This window comes from Canis aureus, chromosome 13, assembly GCF_053574225.1.
Source record: "Canis aureus isolate CA01 chromosome 13, VMU_Caureus_v.1.0, whole genome shotgun sequence".
Classification (NCBI taxonomy): Eukaryota; Metazoa; Chordata; class Mammalia; order Carnivora; family Canidae; genus Canis; species Canis aureus.
Window position 1 is genome coordinate 49221939 of NC_135623.1, and position 24058 is coordinate 49245996.

The 24058-nt window shown below is 40.6% G+C and overlaps 1 protein-coding gene across 6 annotated transcripts; it reads right to left on the reverse strand.

Annotated features, from left to right (window-relative positions):
- Positions 1 to 1740: 1740 nt before the first annotated feature.
- On the reverse strand, positions 1741 to 23005 carry NFYB (nuclear transcription factor Y subunit beta). 6 transcript variants are annotated; one of them, XM_077846149.1, is made up of 9 exons: positions 22853 to 23005; positions 20194 to 20280; positions 13300 to 13355; positions 11541 to 11634; positions 9617 to 9747; positions 6311 to 6508; positions 4962 to 5043; positions 3774 to 3853; positions 1741 to 2875 (listed from the first exon to the last, which is right to left on the reverse strand). In XM_077846149.1, the coding sequence occupies exons 4-9, from the start codon at positions 11632 to 11634 to the stop codon at positions 2843 to 2845; spliced, it is 618 nt and encodes a 205-aa protein (XP_077702275.1). In that variant the 5' UTR covers positions 13300 to 13355; positions 20194 to 20280; positions 22853 to 23005; the 3' UTR covers positions 1741 to 2842. The 6 variants fall into 6 exon arrangements, with proteins under 6 accessions (XP_077702275.1, XP_077702276.1, XP_077702277.1 ...); XM_077846150.1 differs by lacking the exon at positions 22853 to 23005 and adding an exon at positions 21999 to 22155; XM_077846151.1 differs by lacking the exon at positions 22853 to 23005 and adding an exon at positions 21690 to 21934.
- Between the last annotated feature and the right edge of the window lie 1053 nt (positions 23006 to 24058).

Below are 24058 nucleotides of genomic sequence, written 5' to 3' on the forward strand. Positions count from 1 at the left end.
GCTATTGGTATAGATCTTACCTGATATCATTTGAATGATTCAGAAATGTACTTTATCACCTAAAGCAACATATATTGTCTTGTTTTGGACTGTTGTAAAATAACTTTCCCTAAAGAGAAAATATATAGATGTTTAAAACCTTCTACTATAAGACTTTATTCTTGGCAAATGGGAGAAGCTATTTAGTTTATCATGCTTAACTTCTACCACTGCAGAAATCTTTTAGTTGGGCCCTCAGACCTGTGTTCAGTTAGTATCAGTAGAACTGATACTCCTTTAAATCACTAAGGCATTCTAGAAAACAGACAATAAGGCATATTTTTGAAGAAAGGAAAATACTGCATAGATATTACACTGTAGAAGGAAAAGAAATACAAACAGCTTAACACATCATCATACCCAAATGTATGACACTGGGAAGGTAGCATCAAAAAATAATAATTCTCTCTAGACTAAAGCATCTGTTACAAGGTAGTGAGGGGAGACAGGAGCTATTCAAGTCCTGTCACGACTTAGTCACTGAAGCCCATTTCTCAGATACTCAGAAAAGCAGTATCTACAAAGTTATAAAGAAAACACTTTTAGGTTATTGTAGGAGTTTATCTACTTAAGAAGTTCTAGAGGAAGAAAACATGACATTTAATGAAATGTAACACAGGCCACGTAAAAAGGTGACAGTACCTCCCAGATGCATAAAAGGAGAGCATGTGTGTGACACATGCAGAATGTCAGTGTTCTTTCCTAGGACAAAGGCCATATAACCCAAAGTTGACCTGATTTCACCTAAGGTTTTATTACTACCATCAAATTATTAAATTTAGAAATTTGTTTCGGTTTATATTGATAATTAAACATAGCACAATCTTTAATTTTAGAGAAAGAATCTGATAACCAAACACCAAATGCTTTTATCAGTTATGTACTGGATCAAATGGAAACTATTTCAGAAATACACTACTATGGAAGTATCAAAAGCATTAAAATTTTGTGTATCTGTTAACCTTAGCAATTCTACTTCTAAGAATTTAAGAAAATAGTCATGGATGTACACGATTCAGTGAAGTGTTTTTAACTGTGAAAAGATGCATATAGTCAAAATGTCCAATAGAGGATTAAATAAATTATAGTTCAGCCATACTAACAGAATAATAAATGAATAAAAATAAAAGACTATGTAATGACCTGGGAAAGATGTTTACAATATATTGTTAAGTGAAAAAAAGCAGGTTACAAAACAGTAAGCAAGTATGAGCCCATTTTTATAAAAATATACATATTTAGCAAAGTAAGAGGACAAGTGATATTTACCAAAATATTAACATTGGTTATTTCAGCATAGTAGGATGATAGTTGATTTTGCTTAATGCCCCCTCCCCCTTTTTTGCCTATTTGAATTTTCTATACTGAAATTAAATGGGAGGGTATTGAGGAAGTTATTAATAACCTCAGATTAGCCCAAATATGTGCCCCAAAGTCTCCCTCTGACAAGGTAAATATTTCTGTTCAGCCCATATCTGTGAAATTGCTTCTATCTTATAAATTTGAGTGTCCTTCCAGGATGACATTTAAATCGTCTTTTAGGCAAACTATTATACAATAGCAATTGTTGATATTAAAAAAAAACAAAACAAAACAAAACCCAAAACAGGTTAATCATCACCAAAAAAACCAGATGAGAATATACAAATCCTCATTTTAAAAAAGGAACAACCCAAGTACATACTACTAAATTATACAAAGTTACATTATCTAAGTTTAGTTTATTGCAAAGATCAAGACAGCACTAGAAGTTGGGGCTTCTGTTTCACACCATCTGTAGCACACACTCTGTTCTCCACTGCATTCACTCACCCATGTAGAGAAAGGTCTGTACACACACAATGATGTCTGACGTTTCTTGGTTCCCATAGTATAATTAGGAAACTTGACATATCAATTAAAAAGGTAAAACGAGGACATTTACCATCAGACTATAAAATTCCTCTTCTGGAAGAGGATACTTTAGTATTTGAAGATATGCTTTGGAAAAATCATATAAAAATGAAAAGGGCACCATTTCAAGAGCACTAGGACTACATTAAGCTTAAATGAATTCCAACACTCATAATAACATAACTCAAAAACAAATCTGGTCTTAACAAAAGCTCCAATAAACTAAAACTATCTTAACAGGCACAATGAACAGTGTAAACACTGTTAACGGGCACCGAGTTTAATAGGGCAGACAATGTTTGCTTCTGCATTTACACTTGATTTTTCAATTACATTTTTAAAAAATGGTGCTGCTTAAGCTATGAATGTTTTACAAAAAATTAATTTTAATAAATATGGCAAATGCTAAAAATCTAGCTAGGTTACCATGCAAGATATTATATAACCAAGACAAACTCAAATTTATAATAAAGGCAACTTGCATTCAAAATGAACTCTACCCTTGTATTTTATTAAAAGGGCAAACATCATGAATTAACCCAGCTGCTTACTTGAATTACAAAAGTAACATGATTCAATATGAAAATAAGAAACTGTCTACAAATCTCTGACAGTAATAAATTGCAATATACAATGCATACAGGAGTCATACAGAGCAACAAACTCTCGTACAAAACAAAAATATTTTAATACCTTTAAAATCCAAATTTTTCTTTAAAATCATTCATGAAAAAAGATTCTCAAGTCAGAATTAACACCTCAATTAGTCAAGCATCAGGAAGCTACATTACAGCTATTTAATATACAAAGAGACATCTTTTCCCCAATCACTTCCTTATAAGGTCTCTGTTTCCAGAATCATACAGACTCTTTTGCTTCTCTCCACTCCCCATGCCACCATTTCTTCAGATCATGAAAACTGAATTTGTTGAACACCAGAAATCTAAGAGCAGAAAATTTAAATTGAGCAGAATTAAAGAAAAAAATATTTTAAAAATAACATACATATTTTAAAAATAACATATATTGTAGATATTCAAATAAAAGCAATAGACAATGGAAAATAAATCCACTTCTCACCCCCAAATCTCCATTCTGTCTACCCAAGGGAGCTACTTTAATAATTTATGTATCTTTCTAGAAATCTATGCAAATATGAGTATATGTGTACATATTTTTAATCAATAAGAGAATATATAATTATATGTTTTGAGAAAGCAATTTTCAATAACGTTATTAGGTCCTTTTTTTTTTTTTTAAAGATTTTATCTATTCATGACAGACACAGAGAGAGGCAGAGACACAGGCAGAGGGAGAAGCAGGCTCCATGCAGGGAGCCCGATGCGGGACTCGATCCTGGGACTCCAGCATCATGCCCTGGGCTGAAGGCAGGTGCTAAACCACTGAGCCACCCAGGGATCCCCTATCAGGTCCTTAATACAGATGATCCTTGAACAACACTAGGGTTCGGGGCACCAACCTCTGCAGCTGAAAATCCTCACACAACTTTTGCCTCTCCAAAATCTTAATAGCCTCCTATTGACCAAAAGCCTTACCAATAACATAGTCAATTAACACGTTTTGTATGCTTTATGTATTATATACTGTATTCTTCCAACAAAACTAGCTAGAAAAAGTAAATGTTATTAAGAAAATCATAAGGAAGAGAAAAACACATCTATAATACTATTAAAAAAATCCACATAAGTGGAACCGTGCAATTCAAACCCATGTTGTTCATGGGTCCACCGTAATGTGCTGCAATTAACTACCTGTAATAAAAATCAATGACTACAATCAATTTTTTAGATAACTTAAAATACAAAGAAGGTTGTATTTACCTGTTGATATGACGTTGTATAAACCATAACATTTTGCTGTTGACCATCTGCAGTTATTAACCCAGCTGGTAACTGGTTAGCTAGAAGACAAAAGTTAAAGCAGGAAGATATTGCATTGACTTTGGGTCTGAACCCTAAGGTTGTGCCATTAGTCTCATTACAATTCTGCCACTAATCAATGTAATCTTGGACAAAAATCATATTTAGCATTTTAAAAAAAGTTCCCTAAAAAAACATTTTTCCTCGTACAGTTTTCAGTTTTCTGAATCTTCATTTCTCTAAAATGTAGCTGAGCTAACTGCCTGTGTGTACAAATCTGCAGAGAGACTAGATGGGGTTTCTAATTCATAGGCAGACCTATATCACGAGGCTTAGCTGGGAGCAACACTTACATTAACTAAGCACATGTATTTTACATATGAGAAATACAAAATATATACCTATAAATTTTATATGAGAAGTAGAATCACCATAGACCTTTTATTTCACCAATGACAATATTGCTTTTTTTTTTTTTTAAGATTTTTTATTTTTAAATAATCTCTACACCCAATGGGTGGGGGTCAAACTCAAATCCCAAGATCAAGAGTTACATACTCCTCCAACCAGCCAGGCATCCCATTCAGTTTTTTTATTTTTAAATCCTTCAGTTCAAATTTATTTAAATCACAAGATTTTTTATTACAAGCTACAATTCTCAATATTCCTATCTCATGTGAATCTTTTATTATTAAAAGATTTTATTTATTTATTCATGAGAGACACAGAGAGAGAGGGAGAGAGGCAGAGACACAGGCAGAGGGAGAAGCAGGCTCCATGCAGGGAGCCCGATGTGGGACTTGATCCCATGACTCCAGGATCAGGCCCTGGGCTGAAGGCAGTGCTAAACCGCTGAGTCACCCGGGCTGCCCTCATGTGAATCTTAAACCAAAAACTAGAAGCTATGGAAATCAGAACTATGGGTAAAAGATTATAATGTCTGCAGAATTTAAATTTCTATACTTATCCCTCACTGACTTCAACTAGAAGATCATGAACTAGTAAGAACTACTCAAAATAGTATTATATCAAAATAGTCGGGGCTGATATTCCAAAAGTACCATTACATTTAGTATTAATAACTGCTAACAAACTACAGGACTTATAAGAACAAATTTAGTTGCATAAATGTATCGTAACACTGCTTACTAAATGCCTCCTCTGTAAGTTCTTCACTTAGCCCATCTGTAGCTGTGACTGTTCCACCAATTCCTTTCTCTCCTTTCATAGCCTGGGGAAGGAAAAATTAAATAAGTAATCACTGGTATTCAAAAGAAACTGTTTTCTAGATGAAAATGCTTGTTTCCTAAAATTAGGAGCTTCTATTATTACAAACACTGCATGGAATATTTATTTACACTTCTGGTTAATTATATATGAAGAGGTCCTTCAAAATGCTAACTTTTTATATAAGCAGTATTCATCACAAGACAGTGTTAGTAATGGCCTAGAAAATCTAAAATATTTATGGATAAAAATAAAATTATTCTAATTCCACACTACATCAAAAGGAAAATAGAAATCTACTTACAGATGAAGTAGTCTGCAAAATACTATAAATGTTCAGCTCATATATCTACTATAAATGATCCAAATTATCATTTAACTATATATATAGAGCCACTCTCAGCCAAGTGGGCAGTACTATAACAGCAAGTTTAAAAGTCTTAATTCCTAAATCAAAAATATAGTTTGGACCAAACATAATATAGCTCTAAGTTTCCATTCATTCACTCTAAGATTCTATGATGAAAAAATTTGGAAAAGTACTGTGAAGAATTTTTACATTCTCTTCATACTTTAATCATTTGATGCATAGATCACTAATTTAATGGGATTCTAACATTAAAGCTAATAAAGTATTCTGAAAGCAATGTGAATCTGACACCCAAGTTGGAGTATAGAAATAAATATGCTGATCTCAATTTATCTCCACAAAATTCATACCATGGGCAAAGATAAATCCAAAAGGAAATGCAGAAGAATTTAACTAAAAAAAAAAAAAGAGATAGTTATAATTCCTTTTTTCTTATCTAGAAGGCCCCAAGCTTTAAGATGCTACCTCTTTTAAATTAATAATAACCATAGCATGTTTTACGATTACTGAGTGCTCACTATATGCCAAGCTAAGGGCTGTACATAGATTATTTTACTTAGTTCACTCATTAACCCTGGGAGGTAGGTACTATTAGTAACCTCACTTTACAGACCAGGAAACTACAGCCTAATGTATTAAATAATCTGCCTGATGTCACATGTGGAGCTGAGACTCAGCCTCAGGTGGTTGTAATCCAGAGTCCAATGCTCTCAATCATTACCCAACAATGATGTCATTAGTAACAACGGGAAAAAGAAAGGATATACTATTTCCTTTTTTGACATACTATTTAAATGATTTAAATGATTACATGCTTCTTCTGATCGATGATACATTTAAAAAATTAAAGTAAATAGTATATCTTAGTTTCTTAAAAGCAAATGGAGATCATCTTACTTACCTCTCTGAATTTCTGAAGGTATAATTTTAGAGGTTCTACATAACTGTCAAAGCCTAAGGTTGACATGGCAAAGAGAATATCTTCTCCATTGATTGTCTTCCGTTTCTCTTGATGACATCTTTCACTTGCTTCAGATGTTATAAAGCTGATGAACTCACTCACACATTCCTGAACACATTCTTTGGCATCTTTTGCAATCTGAAGAGAAAAATCACAGGTAAATTTGAAGGGAATATAACCATCCCATTCATAACAACCTACAAAAATAAAAAGCTATTTAGAAGAATACAGATTTTAGTTCATGGCTGTTGACATTTCATCTTTGAAATAACATGCTAATTACATTGACAAAATGTGTACTATCAAAATCCCAACACTCGGAGTGAGATAAAAACTCAAATACCAGTGAAAGAAGCCACTGTGACAACTATTCACAGAAAACAGGTAAGTTTAGGTTATAAAAGCAACCACTGGGGATTGATTGCCTGGGTGGCTCAGTGGTTGAGCGTCTGCCTTTGGCTCAGGGCGTGATCCCAAGATCCGGAATCTAGTCCCACACTGGGCTCTCCACAGGGAGCCTGCTTCTCCCTCTGCCTATGTCTCTGCCTCTCTGTGACTCTCATGAATAAATAAATAAATCTTAAAAAAAAAAAAAAAAAAAAAAAAAAAAAAAAGCAACCACTGGATGTCCCTACCATCCCGTAAAGATGAAATCTTACTAACCAAGTACCCCAAGAAAATCAATCCCATAGTGTATATAGTATAGTGTGGGCTAGATGCAGGTATCACCTCTTTGCCCTAGCACTTCCACAAATAAGGACAAGAAAAAATTTTTAAAAGACAAAACAATGAATTCATGTAAGGCTTACAGGGAGTGAAATAATGACATCTTGTGACATTTTTATTACTGAAGATATTAAGTGTCAGGTATAGATTTTGAGTTTATTAAAAAGCAGCATACACCTGCCACTTTACTATAAAAGCAATTCTTCTCTTAAAGGTGTGGGGTTTCAAAGTTAAACTAATGAATTAAATCATGCAATTCCAAAGTCATTTCTTTTTCTTTCTTTCTTTCTTTCTTTCTTTCTTTCTTTCTTTCTTTCTTTCTTTCTTTCTTTCCTTCCTTCCTTCCTTCTTTCTTTCTGTTTCTTTCTTTCTTTTTCTTTTTCTTTTCTTTCTCTTTCTTTCTTTTCTTCTCCCTTCCCTTCCCTTCTCTCCTCCTTCCCTCCCTCCCTCCTTTCCTTCCTTCCTTCCTTCTTTCCTCCCTCCCTCCCTTTCCTTCCTTTCTTTCTTTCCTTCCTTCCTTTCCTTTTCTTTCCTCTTTCTTTCCTTCCTTCCTTTTCTTTCTTCTTTCTTTTCTTTTCTTTTTTCTTTATATTGGAGTTCAATTCGCCAACATATAGCACGACACCCAGTGCTCATCCCATCAAGTGCCCGCCTCAGTGCCTGTCACCCAGTCACCCCCACCCCCACCCACCTCCCTTTCTACCACCCCTGTTCGTTTCCCAGAGTTAGGAGTCTATCATGTTCTGTCTCCCTTTCTGATATTTCCCACTCATTTTTTCTCCTTTCCCCTTTATTCCCTTTCACTATTTTTTATATTCCCCAAATGAATGAGACCATATGTTTGTCCTTCTCCAACTGACTTATTTCACTCAGCATAATACCCTCCAGTTCCATCCACATCGAAGCAAATGGTGGGTATTTGTCATTTCTAATGGCTAATATTTCATTGTATACATATACCACATCTTCTTTATCCATTCGTCTTCCAAAGCCACTTCTAACAGGAACAATAAAAGCCTTGCTGAAACGTACTGTCTTCTACCTCCTTGCCCATTTTACATCCCGAGAAAAGTAAAGAGCTGCATAAATGTAGGTGGGCAAGATAATATGCTAGCTATACACATAACTTTAGATTTTCTAGTAGCTATGTTTAAAAAAAGGTGAAATTAATTTTAATAATTATTTTAACCCAATAAATCAAAATATTTAAACACAGAATCTATTTTAAAATTATTTTCCTTCTTTTTTTCATACTAAGCCTCTACAATCTGAAGTATGTTTTACATTTACAGCACATCTTAATTCAGACTTGCCACATTTCAAGTGCTCAATAACTGCATCTGGCTGGTGGCCTGAGGTACTAGACAACACAGGCCTAGCCACAGAAACAGTAATCAGCAGTTGTGCTTTATTTCCCTTTAGAACATAAGGAGAACCTCTCATATTGGAATTTGTAGGCTTAGCTATGTATTTTAATAATATATTTCTTTGTGAGCTTTATTACTTTTGTAAGTACTTTATAAGCTACAGTGAGAAAAAGTTTATTGTGCAATATAAAATATTAAAAATGTGGATTGTAATTCAGAACAAGTGATGAGTAGAGTGACGAGTTTTTGTAAGTTGGTATAAATGTCTATATGGTTGTCTCAAGACAGAACTACTTTTTAAAAAAATCATGCCAGTTAAATTTAAATGTATGTTAATATTTATGATTATATAAAAATAGCTGATTCCAAATCTAAGGATTTTTTTTCATTAGACCAAAATGACCCAATTTTGCTGCAACATTATAGAAGCTACAACTCCATATACCCAAACCTGATAGTTCTCATAATGTACCTATTTTAAAGGAGATTCTTAATTTTGTTTTATCAGCTTCAAGTCGGGAAGGGGACGCAGTGTTGTTTGGGGTGGGGGTGGGGGGCGCCGGTGTGAGAACTGCAAACAGCGTAACTAAGTGTGTAAAACTGGGGCAGCCCAGGTGGCTCAATGGTTTAGCACCGCCTTCAGCCCAGGGCCTGATCCTGGAGACCCGGGATCAAGTCCCACGTCAGGCTCCCTGCATGGAGCCTGCTTCTCCCTCTGCCTGTGTCTCTGCCTCTCTCTCGTTCTGTGTGTCTCTCATGAAGAAAAATAAAATCTGGGATCCCTGGGTGGCGCAGCGGTTTGGCGCCTGCCTTTGGCCCAGGGCGCGATCCTGGAGATCCGGGATCGAATCCCACGTCGGGCTCCCGGTGCATGGAGCCTGCTTCTCCCTCTGCCTGTGTCTCTGCCTCTCTCTCTCTCACTGTGTGCCTATCATAAATAAATAAAAATTAAAAAAAAAAAAAAAAAAAAAGAAAAATAAAATCTTTAAAAAAGAAAAAAAGTGTGCAGAACTGTAGGAGCTACTGGACTTGCTGGAGGGCTGAATGGCTGAAATCTACAACTGACCGTATTCAGGAACTACACACCCATGTAGGTCTATGTTCCCCTCTTCCCTGGAAAAGGAAACTGGGTAAAATGTGTCCTCTGCATTACCTTTCCCGTTTGAGGTATGGCATTTTTCATTATCCTTGCTACATTTGCAATTGGAAGATAGATATCTTGTTCTCTGAAACTTTCTTTTGAACCATTTGTGTCTTCATGATCATTCATGCTGTCCTCAGTATCTAAAGAAACAAAAAGGACTTGGTTTAAAGTTTCTCATCATCTTTACTTCAAGATAGAGAAGACTACCTGAAACTAAGAACCATTCTGGCTCATTTCCTAATCACTTTTAGGGAGGAGAATAGTAGTTCTTTTCACATTCTCACAGCCATAACCGAACCTAGTTATTAGTTTCAAACCCACGGCCTCAAGTCCTTTTATCCTCAACTTGGCCTGCTAAAACCTTACGTATCTGTTCTCCAGAAAGCTCAAAAACATCTCCACAGCACCTTCAGAAGTGATCTCTCAAAGAATATCAAAGTGCTTCTCTGAGCCTTTTCTGACATATTTTATAATTCCTTTTATTTCTCATCCTCCCTATTCGATGTTTACTATCTGAGGCCAGGGACCAGCTCTATATACTTCCCAGAACTTGGTAGATTATCTTCCACAGAAGAGGTACTCATAAATATCTGTTACATAGCTTAACTAGAAAACTTACAGACTATGACCTATGGTTCCTTGCAAATTGCCAGATTATGAGGTTATATGTTTATGCAAAACCAAGTTTATATAGAATGGAAAAAGTGGACTTGAATATTACTGACCCAATTGGATAAAACTAATGTAAGTTTCTGAACAAAGCTGTAGTCTGATCCAATGTTTATATAAAAACGAATCCTCAAATTATCCAGACTTAGATATAACTGCAGCTTTCACAGTACCACTAATATTCTCTTATAATGAAATACAGTATCCTGTAAGTAAATTTCCCACTCTTTGTATGTATTAAAAAAAGAAAGGCACTTATGCTGATTCGAGCTACTTTTTTTTTTTTTTTTTTTTTTTTAGTTACATTTTTATGTGTATCTCTGTTTCAGGATGAAGTAACTAATTACCCACTTCCAACTGCCTCCTAAAAAATATATCTTCGGGGTGGCTGGCTAAGTGGCTCAGTTCAGTTAAGCATCAAACTCTTGATATCAGCTCAGGTCTTGATCTCATCATGAGATCTGACCCCAAGTTGGGCTCCACTCTGAGCATGGAGCCTGCTTGGTATTCTCTCTCCCTTTGCCCCTCTCCCAACTCACACACAAGCTCTCGCTAAAATAAATAAATAAATAAATAAAAATAAAAATAAAAATAAAATGTATATATCTTTCTCTCAAAAACAAACATCTCTCACATTTTTTTAATATTACACATCAGAATGACACTGAAGTACATTATTTCTCATAGGCCAACATGATACTGCCATTCTAATACCTAACATAGTTCAAACTTAATATTGAATAAAACCCAAAAATAGTCTGCTCATAAGTACTAGAAATACAATAGCTAGGAACTCACCCTCTAAAGAACTATTTAATTTACTCTACCAATTAAGTAAGAATTTGTCATACTTAATACTTAAACAGGACATCAGTAACAAATCTTTAAAGAAACTGTGCCAATTTTAAGAAGCATATATATATTTTCCTTTTTTAAGTATGCCCAGCATGGAGCCCAATGAGGGGCTTGAACTCAAACAGTGAGATCAAGATCTGAGCTGATATCAAGATTGGATGCTTAACTGACTGAGCCACCCAGGTGCCCCAAAAACATACTTTAATAGAATTCTTTTCTAGACTTCATCTCTCTTTTGATGACTATTTCTAGTAAAAACAGTATGGTACATCTTTTTAGACTATCACTGAACTTTGACACAAGACTGCTAATTTTCCTGTAAAGATAAAAGTAACCTGGAGCATCACATTAATATAATTCCCACTAAGTTGTTTCTGCTAGTGAATGTCTTTGACCGTGGCTTTCTTACCATCATGAGGCTGTATAACATAGTGGCTTCCTCCGATGTAGTCTGCAGAGATGCCTAGTTGAGAAGCATCTGTGGTAGCACTGTCGCCATCCATCTACGAGGAAAGAAATTTTATAATACTCTTCAATAAAACGTCTAAAATGCGTAATAGATTCAATGCTCATAACTGTCATAGGATGGGTCAATTAGTTTTCAAGACATTAAGCTTACTGAAAGAAAAGATACCTCTTGATTTGGAAACCTTTTGATAATTTTCCAGTGATTCAAGATTCCCCTATCTACACTGTATAAGTGATAGGCATAAGACCAACAAGGAAACAAAATGAATCTAAAACACACACCTCTTTCTTTTCAACTGCATACTCATCATAAGTGCAGACAACCCTGACTTACAACCTAGCTTGTCCCTGGAGTGACAAGCAAAGCCAAAGTCAGCTTAGCAGTCACCTAAAAGTCACCGATTTCCAACACTTTCTGCTGTCTTGCTAAAGCATGATAGTCCTATGCAAATACTTTGCTCCTGCTGCAAACTTTCTCTGATGTCTCACAAAAGCTCCACGAGAGGCAATGCCTTGGTTCAAACTGTTGTTTGGTATGGGATGCATATGGATTCCTTGGATAAATCTGTGCCCATGCAACCCAAAAGCACACTAATACTTTAAATGAGCCTATAACCTCTAATTCTACTCAACAGTCCTACCTCTGTCCTCAAACTTCAGATTCTTTAAAGAAAAAAGAAAAGGGGCAGCCTGAGTGGCTCAGCGGTTTAGCGCCTGCCTTCAGCCCAGGGCATGATTCTGGAGACCCGGGATCAAGTCCCACATCGGGCTCCCTGCATGGAGCTTGCTTCTCCCTCTGCCTGTGTCTCTGCCTCTCTCAATGTGTCTCTCACGAATAAATAATTAAAATTAGAAAAAAAAAAAAAAAAAAAAAAGGCAGGGTCAGGGAGATTGAAGATCTACATATGAAAACAATAAAATTATAACCATAGACAAGAATGGGAATTAAAATGACTATTTTAAAAGAAGTCTGCTAGGGATGCCTGAATGCCTCAGTCAGTTGGGTGTCTGCCTTTGGTTCAGGTCATGATCTGGGATATCCTGGGATAGAGCCCCACATTGGGCTGCTGGCTCAGCAGAGAGTCTGCTTCTTTCTCTCTCTCTGCTGTTCCCCTTTGTGTGCTCTCTCTGTTAAATAAATAAAATCTTTAACAACAACAAAAAGAAAGAAGCCTGATTAATTTTGCTTAGAGCTAAAAGAATTCTAAGAGGGAAAATCTAGAGAAAACAACCATAAGCCTTGAACTGTCTCCATTCCATTTCACCAACATGGCAAATCCTGGAAGTCTTTCTGCTTTGCAAATACTACTATACAAAACAATAAGGGACTAGCTATTTGTAGGTGGAAAAATTGTAAAGCATTACCTGAATAAAAAGAGTAGTAAAACTAAGTACAATCTATACATGTTTTCAGGCCAAATCAAAAAAACACTTGACCCTAAATGTTTATCCAGGCCCAGGACCTTGATAACAAGTTTAATGTTATTAACTGCACTATTTAAATCCTTGTGTACCATGTCCTTCTCTGGCTGTTGGATTTTCATCTACTAGGAAAACAGCAGGCTAGTTTCCAAGTCTTCAATAACATGGCATTTCTTTGATACATCTGTTGACTGCAGTGTCTAATTTAATTGTTGATAAAGATACATTTCCATAATCTACATAGTTTTCTAAGGGGCTAGAGAATAGAGTTTACCTACCTTTAATAATTTGCACAAGTAGAGGGTATCTATTTATTGATACTTCTTAGTGGCTTCTAAAAGGTAATAAACAACAGTTAGTGAGCTCTGATACTGACTCTCCTGCTGATCCCTGAAAACAGCATCCCTACCTGTTAAATGTATTTCTATATAAAATGGAAATAGTATCACCTTCCCCATATTAAACAGCTAATGTGAAACATTACCCAAAAATAAAATGCCATTTTAATCCTAAAATATCAACGAGATACTAGAAGAGTGCTCTTTGATTTGATGATGGATTTATTAACCATAAAAGCTCAATTAGGATAGCTGTGAACTGACTAGTTTTTACAATGCCCTAAGGGAGATTAGAGAGATCAAGGTTCAAGAGAAAGGACCAAAGCCGCTGTTTCAGAACCTACAACTGGAAACAAATCTTTGTTGGGGTGGGGTGGGGTGGGTGGGTATCTGGGAGATTTTTTTTTTCTTAAAATTTTATTTATTCATGAGAGAGACAGAGAGAGAGAGAGGCAGAGACACAGGCAGAGGGAGAAGCAGGCTCCATGCCGGGAGCCCAACGTGGGACTCGATCCTAGGACTCCCGGGTCAGGCCCTGGGCTGAAGGCGGCGCTAAACCGCTGAGCCACCCGGGCTGGCCCTGGGAGATTTATTAATTTATAAATAGAACACTAAAAAAGTATTAAAGGTAAAAAGTTCAAATCACATTACCTTTGTCATACACTGAAATTAGTAGCAAGATTATCATTTGGATTCACAGCATTAGCCTCGAAACCTCAGTCTTCTAAAACATACTCTGCAAGTATTTGTTGTCAGAATCAAAGAAAGGGAACCTGCTCAAGAGCTATGTTTGGTGCGTGGTGTACCCAGGAGACAGCAATCCCATCCTCCCTCCCTGAGGATAAGCTGCACATAGCAGGCTTAGCTGTGTGTCTTTAGGTCTACAAGTCGTAGCTCCTCTTGTCGTTTCACCCCATCTCTGTCTTCCTGTCCTCTATCTTTCTACCGTTAAAATCCTGCCATTAATCCCAGTGTTCTCCCATCCTCCTGAAATCTTTGATTTACTCCATCCTGCACGTCCAATATTAGTGTTCCCTTCTTTGAATCCCCAAGGATTAGTACCTTCCATTCAACAAACTGGCCTCATCTTTTATGTTTACAATAGCTAGCCACTCAAACATCTGAAGGGGGAAATGAGGCAGGGAAACTTGCTAGATACATCCTGAAGGCTTTTACAAGGTCTAAACTTCTATTAAAATATTCAAAATAGGGACTCCTGGGTGGCTCAGCGGTTGAACATCTGCCTTTGGCTCAGGGGTGATCCTGGGTCTGGGGATTGAGTCCCACATCAGGCTCTCTGCAAGAAGTCTGCTTCTCTCTCTCTGCCTATGTCTCTGCCTCTCTCTCTCTCTCATGAATAAATAAATAAGTATTTAAAAAATTTTAAAAATATTCAAAATAAAGTGGAGATTGTAAGCCAGATTGTAAGTAAGCCACTTAACAAATATTTACCAAGTAAGCACCTGGTATTTATCAGGTCCGTGCTATGTGCTGGGGATGTAGCAGTCAACAGCATAGACAAGATCTCTGTCCTCATCTTGCAGGGAAGACAGGTATTATGCAAACTAGTGGCAGGGGAAAGGAGTGGGGAGTGTAGTCTATTAATATTTCCACAGCACAGGCTCTGGAATCCTATCACCTGGTTTGAATTCCTTCCTACTTACTTGGCATGAGACCTTGAGCGAGACGGGACTCCCCATGGAAAGACAGCACAGTATTAACAGGAATACCCAGTAAACGTTATGTATATAGCTATTAAATAATTACAACTGACTAATTGCTAGTGCCAAGTGCTAAGGGAAACAAGTGTTTTGTTGTATGCTTTGAGAGCTTATTGCAAAAGGGGCCACATTTGTCTGGGGAGTCAAGGAAGTGGTCACGGGAAATGACACTTAAACTGAGATTCAAAGACAGAAATTGGTCAGGCAAGGAAAAAATGGGAAAACAATGTTCCAGGCCAAGGAAATAGAAATCTACTACTGGTGGACCAGAATGGACAAAGTAGAGGCTAGATCAAGCAGTGCCTTGTGCATAAGAACAAATCAAAAGGAAGTTTTTGCAGAACTGTGCAAAAAAGATTTTTTGAAAAGATCACTCTGGCTACAGTCCAGTGTCTAAATAGGCAGAACAGGGCAAGAATGGGGGCAGAAGACCACAAAGGACCATGAGGCCATAGTCAGAGCATGAATTCTGGCGAGATGATAACACTCCCCAGATGCTGTCCAGCAAAACGGCAGTAGGGATCAAGGGGACTGATGAAAGAGCCTTTCAGGAGGTCAGATGAGCAGGCCTGGGCACTGAGTAAAAACAAAGCAGACAAGGATGGAGGAGACGCTGCTGGGGTTCCTGCAGCTGGAGACAGAATGGGAGCACTGGGCAGTGCGAAGAGCTGAGCAGGAGCTGACGACCACAAATGCACAATGGGACCAGCATGGCCAGGCGTCACACATGTACCCGGTGTAAGAGTAGAGAAGCTACAGTGTCAAGTTTTATCCAGACAATGAAGAGGAAGGGCATGTAGGAGAATGACAAGACAGTAGGTGAACTAATGAATCATTAGATGCAATCCCTATCAAAATACCATGGACTTTCTTCAGAGAGTTAGAACAAATTATTTTAAGATTTGTGTGGAATCAGAAAAGACCCCGAATAGCCAGGGGAATTTTAAAAAAGAAAACCATAGCTGGGGGCATCACAATGCCAGATTTCAAGTTGTAATACAAAGCTGTGGTCATCAAAACAGTGTGGTACTGGCACAAAAACAGACACATAGATCAATGGAACAGAATAGACAATCCAGAAGTGGACCCTCAACTTTATGGTCTACTAATATTCAATAAAGGAGGAAAGATCATCCACTGGAAGAAAGACAGTCTCTTCAATAAATGGTGCTGGGAAAATTGGACATCCACATGCAGAAGAATGAAACTAGACCACTCCCTTGTACCATACACAAAGATAAACTCAAAATGGATGAAAGATCTAAATGTGAGACAAGATTCCATCAAAATCCTAGAGAACACAGGCAACACCCTTTTTGAACTCGGCCACAGTAACTTCTTGCAAGATACATCCACGAAGGCAAAAGAAACAAAAGCAAAAATGAACTATTGGGACTTCATCAAGATAAGAAGCTGTTGCACAGCAAAGGATACAGTCAACAAAACTAAAAGACAACCTACAGAATGGGAGAGGATATTTGCAAATGACGTATCAGATAAAGGGCTAGTTTCCAAGATCTATAAAGAACTTATTAAACTCAATAGCAGGGATCCCTGGGTGGTGCAGCGGTTTAGCGCCTGCCTTTGGCCCAGGGCAAGATCCTGGAGACCCGGGATCGAGTCCCACGTCGGGCTCCCGGTGCATGGAGCCTGCTTCTCCCTCTCCCTCTGCCTGTATCTCTGTCTCTCTCTCTCTCTCTCTCTGTATCATAAATAAATTAAAAAAAAAAAAAAAAAGACTGTTTAAACTCAACAGCAAAGAAACAAACAATCCAATCATGAAATGGGCAAAAGACATGAACAGAAATCTCACAGAGGAAGACATAGACATGGCCAACACGCACATGAGAAAATGCTCTGCATCACTTGCCATCAGGGAAATACAAATCAAAACCACAATGAGATACCACCTCACACCAGTGAGAATGGGGAAAATTAACAAGGCAGAAAACCACAAATGTTGGAGAGGATGTGGAGAAAAGGGAACCCTCTTACACTGTTGGTGGGAATGTGAACTGGTACAGCCACTCTGGAAAACTGTCTGGAGGCTCCTCAAAGAGTTAAGAATAGACCTGCCCTACGACCCAGCAATTGCACCGCTGGGGATTTACCCCAAAGATACAGATGCAATGAAACGCAGGGACACCTGCACCCCAATGTTTATAGCAGCAATGTCCACAATAGCCAAACTGTGGAAGGAGTCTCGGTGTCCATCAAAAGGCGAATGGATAAAGAAGATGTGGTTTATGTATACAATGGAATATTACTCAGCCATTAGAAACGACAAATACCCACCATTTGTTTTGACGTGGATGGAACTGGAGGGTATTATGCTGAGTGAAATAAGTCAATTGGAGGACAAACATTATATGGTCTCATTCGTTTGGGGAATATAAATAATAGTAAAAGGGAATAGAAGGGAAGGGAGAGGAAATGGGTAGGAAATTTCAGAAAGGGAGACATAACATGAAGACTATTAACTCTGGGAAACGAACTAGGGGTGGTGGAAGGGGAGGAGGGCGGGGGTTGGGGGGATGGGTGACGGGCACTGAGGGGGGTACTTGATGGGATGAGTACTAGGTGTTATTCTATATGTTGGCAAATTGAACACCAATAAAAAAATAAATTTATTATTAAAAAAAAAAAGATCCAAGAGAACTGGTAAGAATGGACAAAGAGTAGTTCAATCGCATTTAATTAATGTTTAATGACTATTCTGATTACTTAGTTGAACTGATACTGTTCTCTAAAATATTATGTGAAAGGAATGGTCAGCTGGCTAATATATTTTTATTCTACAATTCTGTGATGTAGCAGTTTTTAAATTATGTTAATAATTTGTTGCCCAAATGGAGGAAACAGTTCCCTCTTTAACATGTTTAACATTTATTGAACACTTTCTAAATATCTCATGCAATGTTCATGACCCCATGAAGCAATGAGAGAACTGAGGTTACAAAAGGCTAATGACTTGCCCAAGGTGGCAGAGTAAATGGGATTTAAATCCAAGGTGTCAGATGCCAAGTACTTTACAGCATTTCTTCCTAATAATTTTTCCTATAGTCCATCAGCCTAAATGTTTACTTTGCCCTCTCTAAATTCTGGGTCTACTGGTTGTATATTAAAAACATGTATTCTCAAGTAAGGACACTATGTGTGAGATGTAAGCAAGGCACCTGGTTTCGGGTTCAGGATCAGGAACACTGGCCCTTAGGACGGACTACCCAGGTTGGTCTTGACTTACTCTTCTCTTGGTGCCTCGGCTTCCCCATTTTTAAAATGGAGTTGCAATGGGAAGCGAAGCTATTCTATAAAAAGTACTTAGCAAAGTGCACGATACATAATAAGAACTCAACAAATGTAACCTAATATTATTTTTGTCCCTTCAAATGCAGTTCTCACCTTTATTTTCAGGCATAGTTTTCTCTCTCACATAACCCCTTCACCTGTCGTCTGGACCAATTCTTTTTTATCTCTTTGAGGATAAGAACACAAAGGTCCCTCACCTCTACTGGATCTTCCGTGCCCCCCCCACCCCCCCCACCCCCGACCAGCTGCTTCACTCTTTTTTCAACATGTTTAGGCTCCCTCACTGAACACACACAAGTACACACAGACCTGTAAAACCACAATTCTGCTCCACACCCTTGTCTAGCTATCACTGTCACCCCGACAGTCCTCATACACCTCTTCATCCCCATTCAACTCCTGGCATGCGCTTCTCTACCCCATCAGGTACTGAAACTGTTCTTTGAAGTTGCCAGTATAATCTTGCCTTCATCCTACCTGACTGCTCTTGGTAATCAGACCCCACACTTACACATGGAATTCCTTCTCCCTTGATTTCAAAAGCTACATCATTCCCTGGTTTATTTTTTCCTCCAAGGTTATCCTTCCCTCTTTCTTCCCTCACTCTCTTAATGGATTCGTTAAATACAACTTCTATGCTTAGAAGTCCTAAACCTACAACCATATCCTGCCTGTACATGTCTGATATCCCATCACTGCCAACTTAGGATTCTGGAAAATGAAACTCACCGTCCCCATTCTTGCAAGGAGGCGAAAGATGAGAGCTCCTGATCTCCTTTTCAAATACTGCAATCCCACCCTCCCAGGCTAATTATACCAGTATCAGTATTATACCAGATACTTAGAATATTCTATCTCCTCTAAGTTCTACCTAAGCTGTTACCTCTTAAAAGGGGTAAGTAAGTTTCCTGGATATGCCCTTCCTTTTTTTACTGCCACTGCATCACTACCCAACCTACCAGGGTGCACACTGTTTTAAGACAGGGCCCACTAAAACACCATTTCTATGGCTCCTGAACCTAGAATGGTTCTCAAAGTCTTTCGCAACAAATCAAAACCTAGTTTTTCACAGCTTTTCATTAGTGGATCCCCCACTTAACCTCACTGAACTTGTTTCCAACTCTGTTTTCAGGGCTGATAAAAATCTTAGTGCTAGCATGTACCTGTTTAAGGATCACCAGGTACAGCTCTTTTATTTTAGGAGTGAGGCATGATTCCTGGCTCAATGAAGCTGTAACATGCCTGACATCACAAATATAGTAGCAGATCCAGAACTAAGTATCCGGACATGGCAAGCGGTATCTCTCACTAAATTACCCTATGAAATCTCCACTTGGACGATGTAGATCTACTTCTCATCCCTTAAACAAATCAGTTACTCATCCCTCCCTCCAGGCTTTTGTTTTCGGCAATACCTTCCACCTATCCACATCCCACTCATCCTTCAAGGCTAAATCCACAACATTCCCAACTACCCAGGCATACCACACCACTGGTCTCTTCACCTCTGCTACCCTTAGAACCAGCATTTCCCATTTGGTGCTTGACTAAAGTCCTAGCAAAAGAGACAAACTCTTAAGAGCTGGGACAAGCTTTTTATCTTGTAATTTCCACAGCTCTTAGGAGCCCACAACAATACGTGCAAGTCACTAAAAAGAAAGAAGCAACAAGAATGAGTAGAGATACTGTCTGTCTAGACTTGAAGAGCATTCATCCTACTTGGGATCTCCAATATACATTACTTATAATTTTGTTTCCAGCTAATTACTGTTTAATTGACAACCAAAGTGGTAAGCATACTTACTGTCATGAAATACTGTCAGAACTGTGTTGTCAGTGGTGTTCAGGAACACCTTTTTAAAAAGGGATCCAATCTTCACCCAATTTCAACCTAGAAGATAAACAACTATTAGTAGTAACACCGTATAGCCTACAGGCTTTCTTCCTAGTAAAAATTTAAAAGGCATCTATTCTGATTCAACAGAGTGCAAAAAAGCAGGCACCCAGTCAAAGTTTCTTAAATTGGTAGATATATTTTGGAGACCTTGCAAAACAAGTTAATTCTATGGCAGGAAGGAACTGCTTTTCCAACATAACCCTGAATTTAGTCATGTTCATCATAAATATTCATCACAACATCCCAAATTATATGCACGAGACCAAAATTTACACATCTAAATTATTCAATTAAGACACAAACACCCCAATTTAATTTTTCGGTGATGATTTTCTTAACGTTTTAGAGTGAGATTTAGGAGTTCAAAAGCTCAAAAGGGGAGAAGAGTATCTCAGAATACAATGCTTTTAAATTAAGCACCTCAGATTATACTGAAAAGAAGATAGATGCTGCCAAGAGAACATACATGGAACATAATCAATTAGGACCTTTATTTATCATTTTAAAGCACCACCATTTTGGACTAAAATTGCATCTGAATAGCACTTCATTTTCGCTGTAAGGCATAAATAGCTGAATAAATTGGTATCAATTACAATGTTACAATCTCCATTTTTCATTTGCTCCTTTCCTTTTTTTCAAGTGAAGCAATTAAATTGGGGGGAGGGGCAAAACAAAAACATATCCTTTCAGTGCTAATTTTAAAGGAAGAGAAAATGATATGCATTCAAGCATGAAATCTAGTAAACAGAAAAAAAAAATTATAGCCACGAATTGAATTTTTTAAATGTCAGTCGGGGCAGCATAGACTGGCTGACATTGTCTACTCTGCTATAATCTTAAGAGCAATGTCTAATTTCTTTTTAAATATTCTCATCTAACCCCAAAACTGCCCAGAAGATTCCTTCCTTGTTTTTTGAAGTGTGTCTTTGAAAATGGAAATCCTCAGTACACTTAAATAATGGAGCTATATATATTTATGTATTTTGTTTGGGGGGGGGTGGTCGGGGTGGGCACACCTCACCACACACTCTCGCCCAAATAGTTGACTCAGTATATATTTAAATTCAATATATTAAGGATAAACACTGTCACCTCATATGGTATACATTTTCCTAAAGGCAGGTTATGATATATGTGAAAGCTCAAGGGAATGCATACATCTGTTTAATGTTTGAAGAAATGCAAATTTGTATCCAAGAAAAGCAGCAGACCCTTCCTCCACCCTCCATTCTTTGGCATCAACAACCAGAGTTTTGCATCAATAGAATCCTTAAATTAAGCTACAGGAGCAGTGCGGGGAAGGAATAATTGCCTTTTAAGGCATTCTGGTTAAACTTTCAATACTTTACAAATAAAACCCTTATTTATTAATGCCACTAATATCGATCAGCTTATCTTACCACTTTATTTTGCCGATGAGTTTCCATACTAAGAACGAACGCCCAAACCACCCCAGTGATTCGTGGCACGAACCAGGGCACCGTGGAGTGCGTGCGGGCTGGTGGGATGCTCTTTCTGCTTAAGGTCGTATGCTACCTAACCTTGTTTAAATTATCCTGTTGCAGTACTTTGGGCAAGATTGCGACTTGTGGGTGCTCTGTAATTCTTTGTTCTCGAAGACTACCGCTCCTCAGGGCTGGCAGATCCTCCCCGCCTCCCACCGAAGATTAAAACCTTAGTCCAATCCGAAAGGCTTCCTTCCTTCCCACCTTCGGGGCAAGTCCAGGGACCGCAAGCCGCCAGATGGCTGCATTCTTTACGTGAAGCCAGACTGCGGGGAGACCAAATCCACTCCTTCCTCCCGGGGACCTCGCTTCCTCCCCACGAAGGTGCGCGGGCTGGTCCCGGCCCCACCGCCCGGCCCCACCGCCCGGCCCGGCCCGGCCCCGCCGACTGTCAGTCCCGCGGGTGTGGGGCGGCCGCCCCCGGCGCGCGTCCCTCGACTCGCCCGCCCAGGCCCCGGGCCCGCGCCCAACGCCCGCCGCCCGCCGCCCGCCGCCCGCCCGAGGCGCCGGGGCAGACAAAGCGGCCCGGCCCCGCCATGCCCCCGCGGGCCGGCGGGCGGGAGGGAGGCGCCCCCGGGGACTCCGCGCGGCCGCCCGGTCAAGGGCGCAGGGTCGGGGCCGGCGCCCCCCGCCCGGCTCCCCGCACAAAATGGAGCCGGCCGGGACGCCGCCGGGACGCGGCCGGGACGGGCCTGACGGTGCCCCGGCGCCCCCTCCTCGGCCTCGGGCCGGAGCTCGGCGGCGGCGGGCAGGAGGCGGCCTGGCCCGCGTCCCGCCGCTCCTCGGCCCGGCGCACAAAGAGCCGCTCCCCGGCCGGGCCCGCAGCGGGAGCGGCCTCGCAGGCGCCGGCCCGGCCCGGCCCCGGCCCCGGCCCCGGCCCCGGCCCCGGCCCCGGCCCCGGCCCCGGCCCCGGGCGGGAGGGCGCGCGGGAGGGAGGCGAGTTGCCCCGGCCGCGGCGGCGTTGGCGGCGGGGACGGCGCCGGGAGGAGACGGACATTTCATTCGAGCTAAAGTGGAGTCGGTTTAGGAGCGATCATTGGCCGAAGCGAGACACAAACCTCCAATGCAGCCCTGGTTGGCTCCCGTCTCCAATCGGCTGTTTGGTTGGACAGAAAATGGCTGCGAAGGAACCAGTCCCAGCGCGGAGCTCCGCTTCCAGGACTCGGCCTCCCCTCCCTCCGCCGCGGGCCGCTTCCCTCGGCGCGACACCCTCCCTCCGCGCCTCCCGCGAGCCCGCCCGCCGCGGCCCCGCCCCCGGCCCCGCCCCCGGCCCCGCCCCCAGGCCCCGCCCCGCCCCCGCCGGGTGTGCTGAGCTACTGCAGTGGCTGGAGCCTGCAGAGCGGGGAGCGGGGAGCCGGGAGCGGGCTGCGGGCAGCGGCGGGCGGGTCCTGCAGCGGCTGCTCGGCGGGGGCTCCTCGGGGCCGGGACCCCGGCACGCTCGTGAGGCCTGTGCGGGCTTTCAACCCCCGGTGTTTGCCCGGGCCCGGGCGAAGCGTGATTTCTCAGGCTTCCCTCCCTTTTCAGGCCCCTCCCTCCCCCACGGGAGAGCGTCCCACCACGGGAGCGCAGCCTGCCTGCGCCTCGGCTCTTTAGAAGGGGACCTCAAGGGCAGAGCCCGCCGCCCCGCCGGGTGGACTTGAACGACGGCTCTCTCCCGGAGTGTCTCCAGCACCGCGTGTGCCTGAAAACGTTGCCAAATGCACGAGCGGCTCCCCCTCGGTCACTGAGCTCCGACGTGCGTGGTCGAGATTTCATCTAAAGATACAATCCTCTCCTTCAGGTTTAACAGGTTGGTCAGTCTGGCCAGCCTTCACCCCGAGTTTAAAATGCTGCATTTCCTGTCTTCCCCCCACACGCCACCCCCTGCCCCGCACTCCCCGTAGTTGCTCCCTGACTTGTGGCTTTTCCCACCCCGATGATCATTTGGGCCGCACGAATCCACGGCCGGTTCTTGCCTCTGCAGCCAGGCTCCCCCGCCGTCCCTCCCTGGCTGCAGTGTGGGTCGGGCTTCCCTGGGCTGCGACCGTCGCAGATGGGCGGTGAGCCAGGCACCGCTCGCTGCAAAGGGCTGCAGGATTTCTGCCATGGGAGCCAGCGATCGCCCTCCCTTTACTTCCACTAAACAAGTGGCCCGGTGCCACATTAAACTTTCCAGCTTTAATCATTTAAAAATATATAGACATGTTTTATTTATAGAGCTCCTACTGTTTCTCCGCATATTTTAACATTTCAAGAGCAAACAAGGAAGCAAAGACAAGTGAGAG

Coding starts and splice junctions, on each gene's coding strand:
- NFYB (XM_077846145.1), bottom strand. Junction 9,748..11,540: donor TGTTATACAGCCTCATGATG/GTAAGAAAGCCA, acceptor TTGTTTCTTTAG/ATACTGAGGACAGCATGAAT. Junction 6,509..9,616: donor CCATACCTCAAACGGGAAAG/GTAATGCAGAGG, acceptor TTTTCTCTTCAG/ATTGCAAAAGATGCCAAAGA.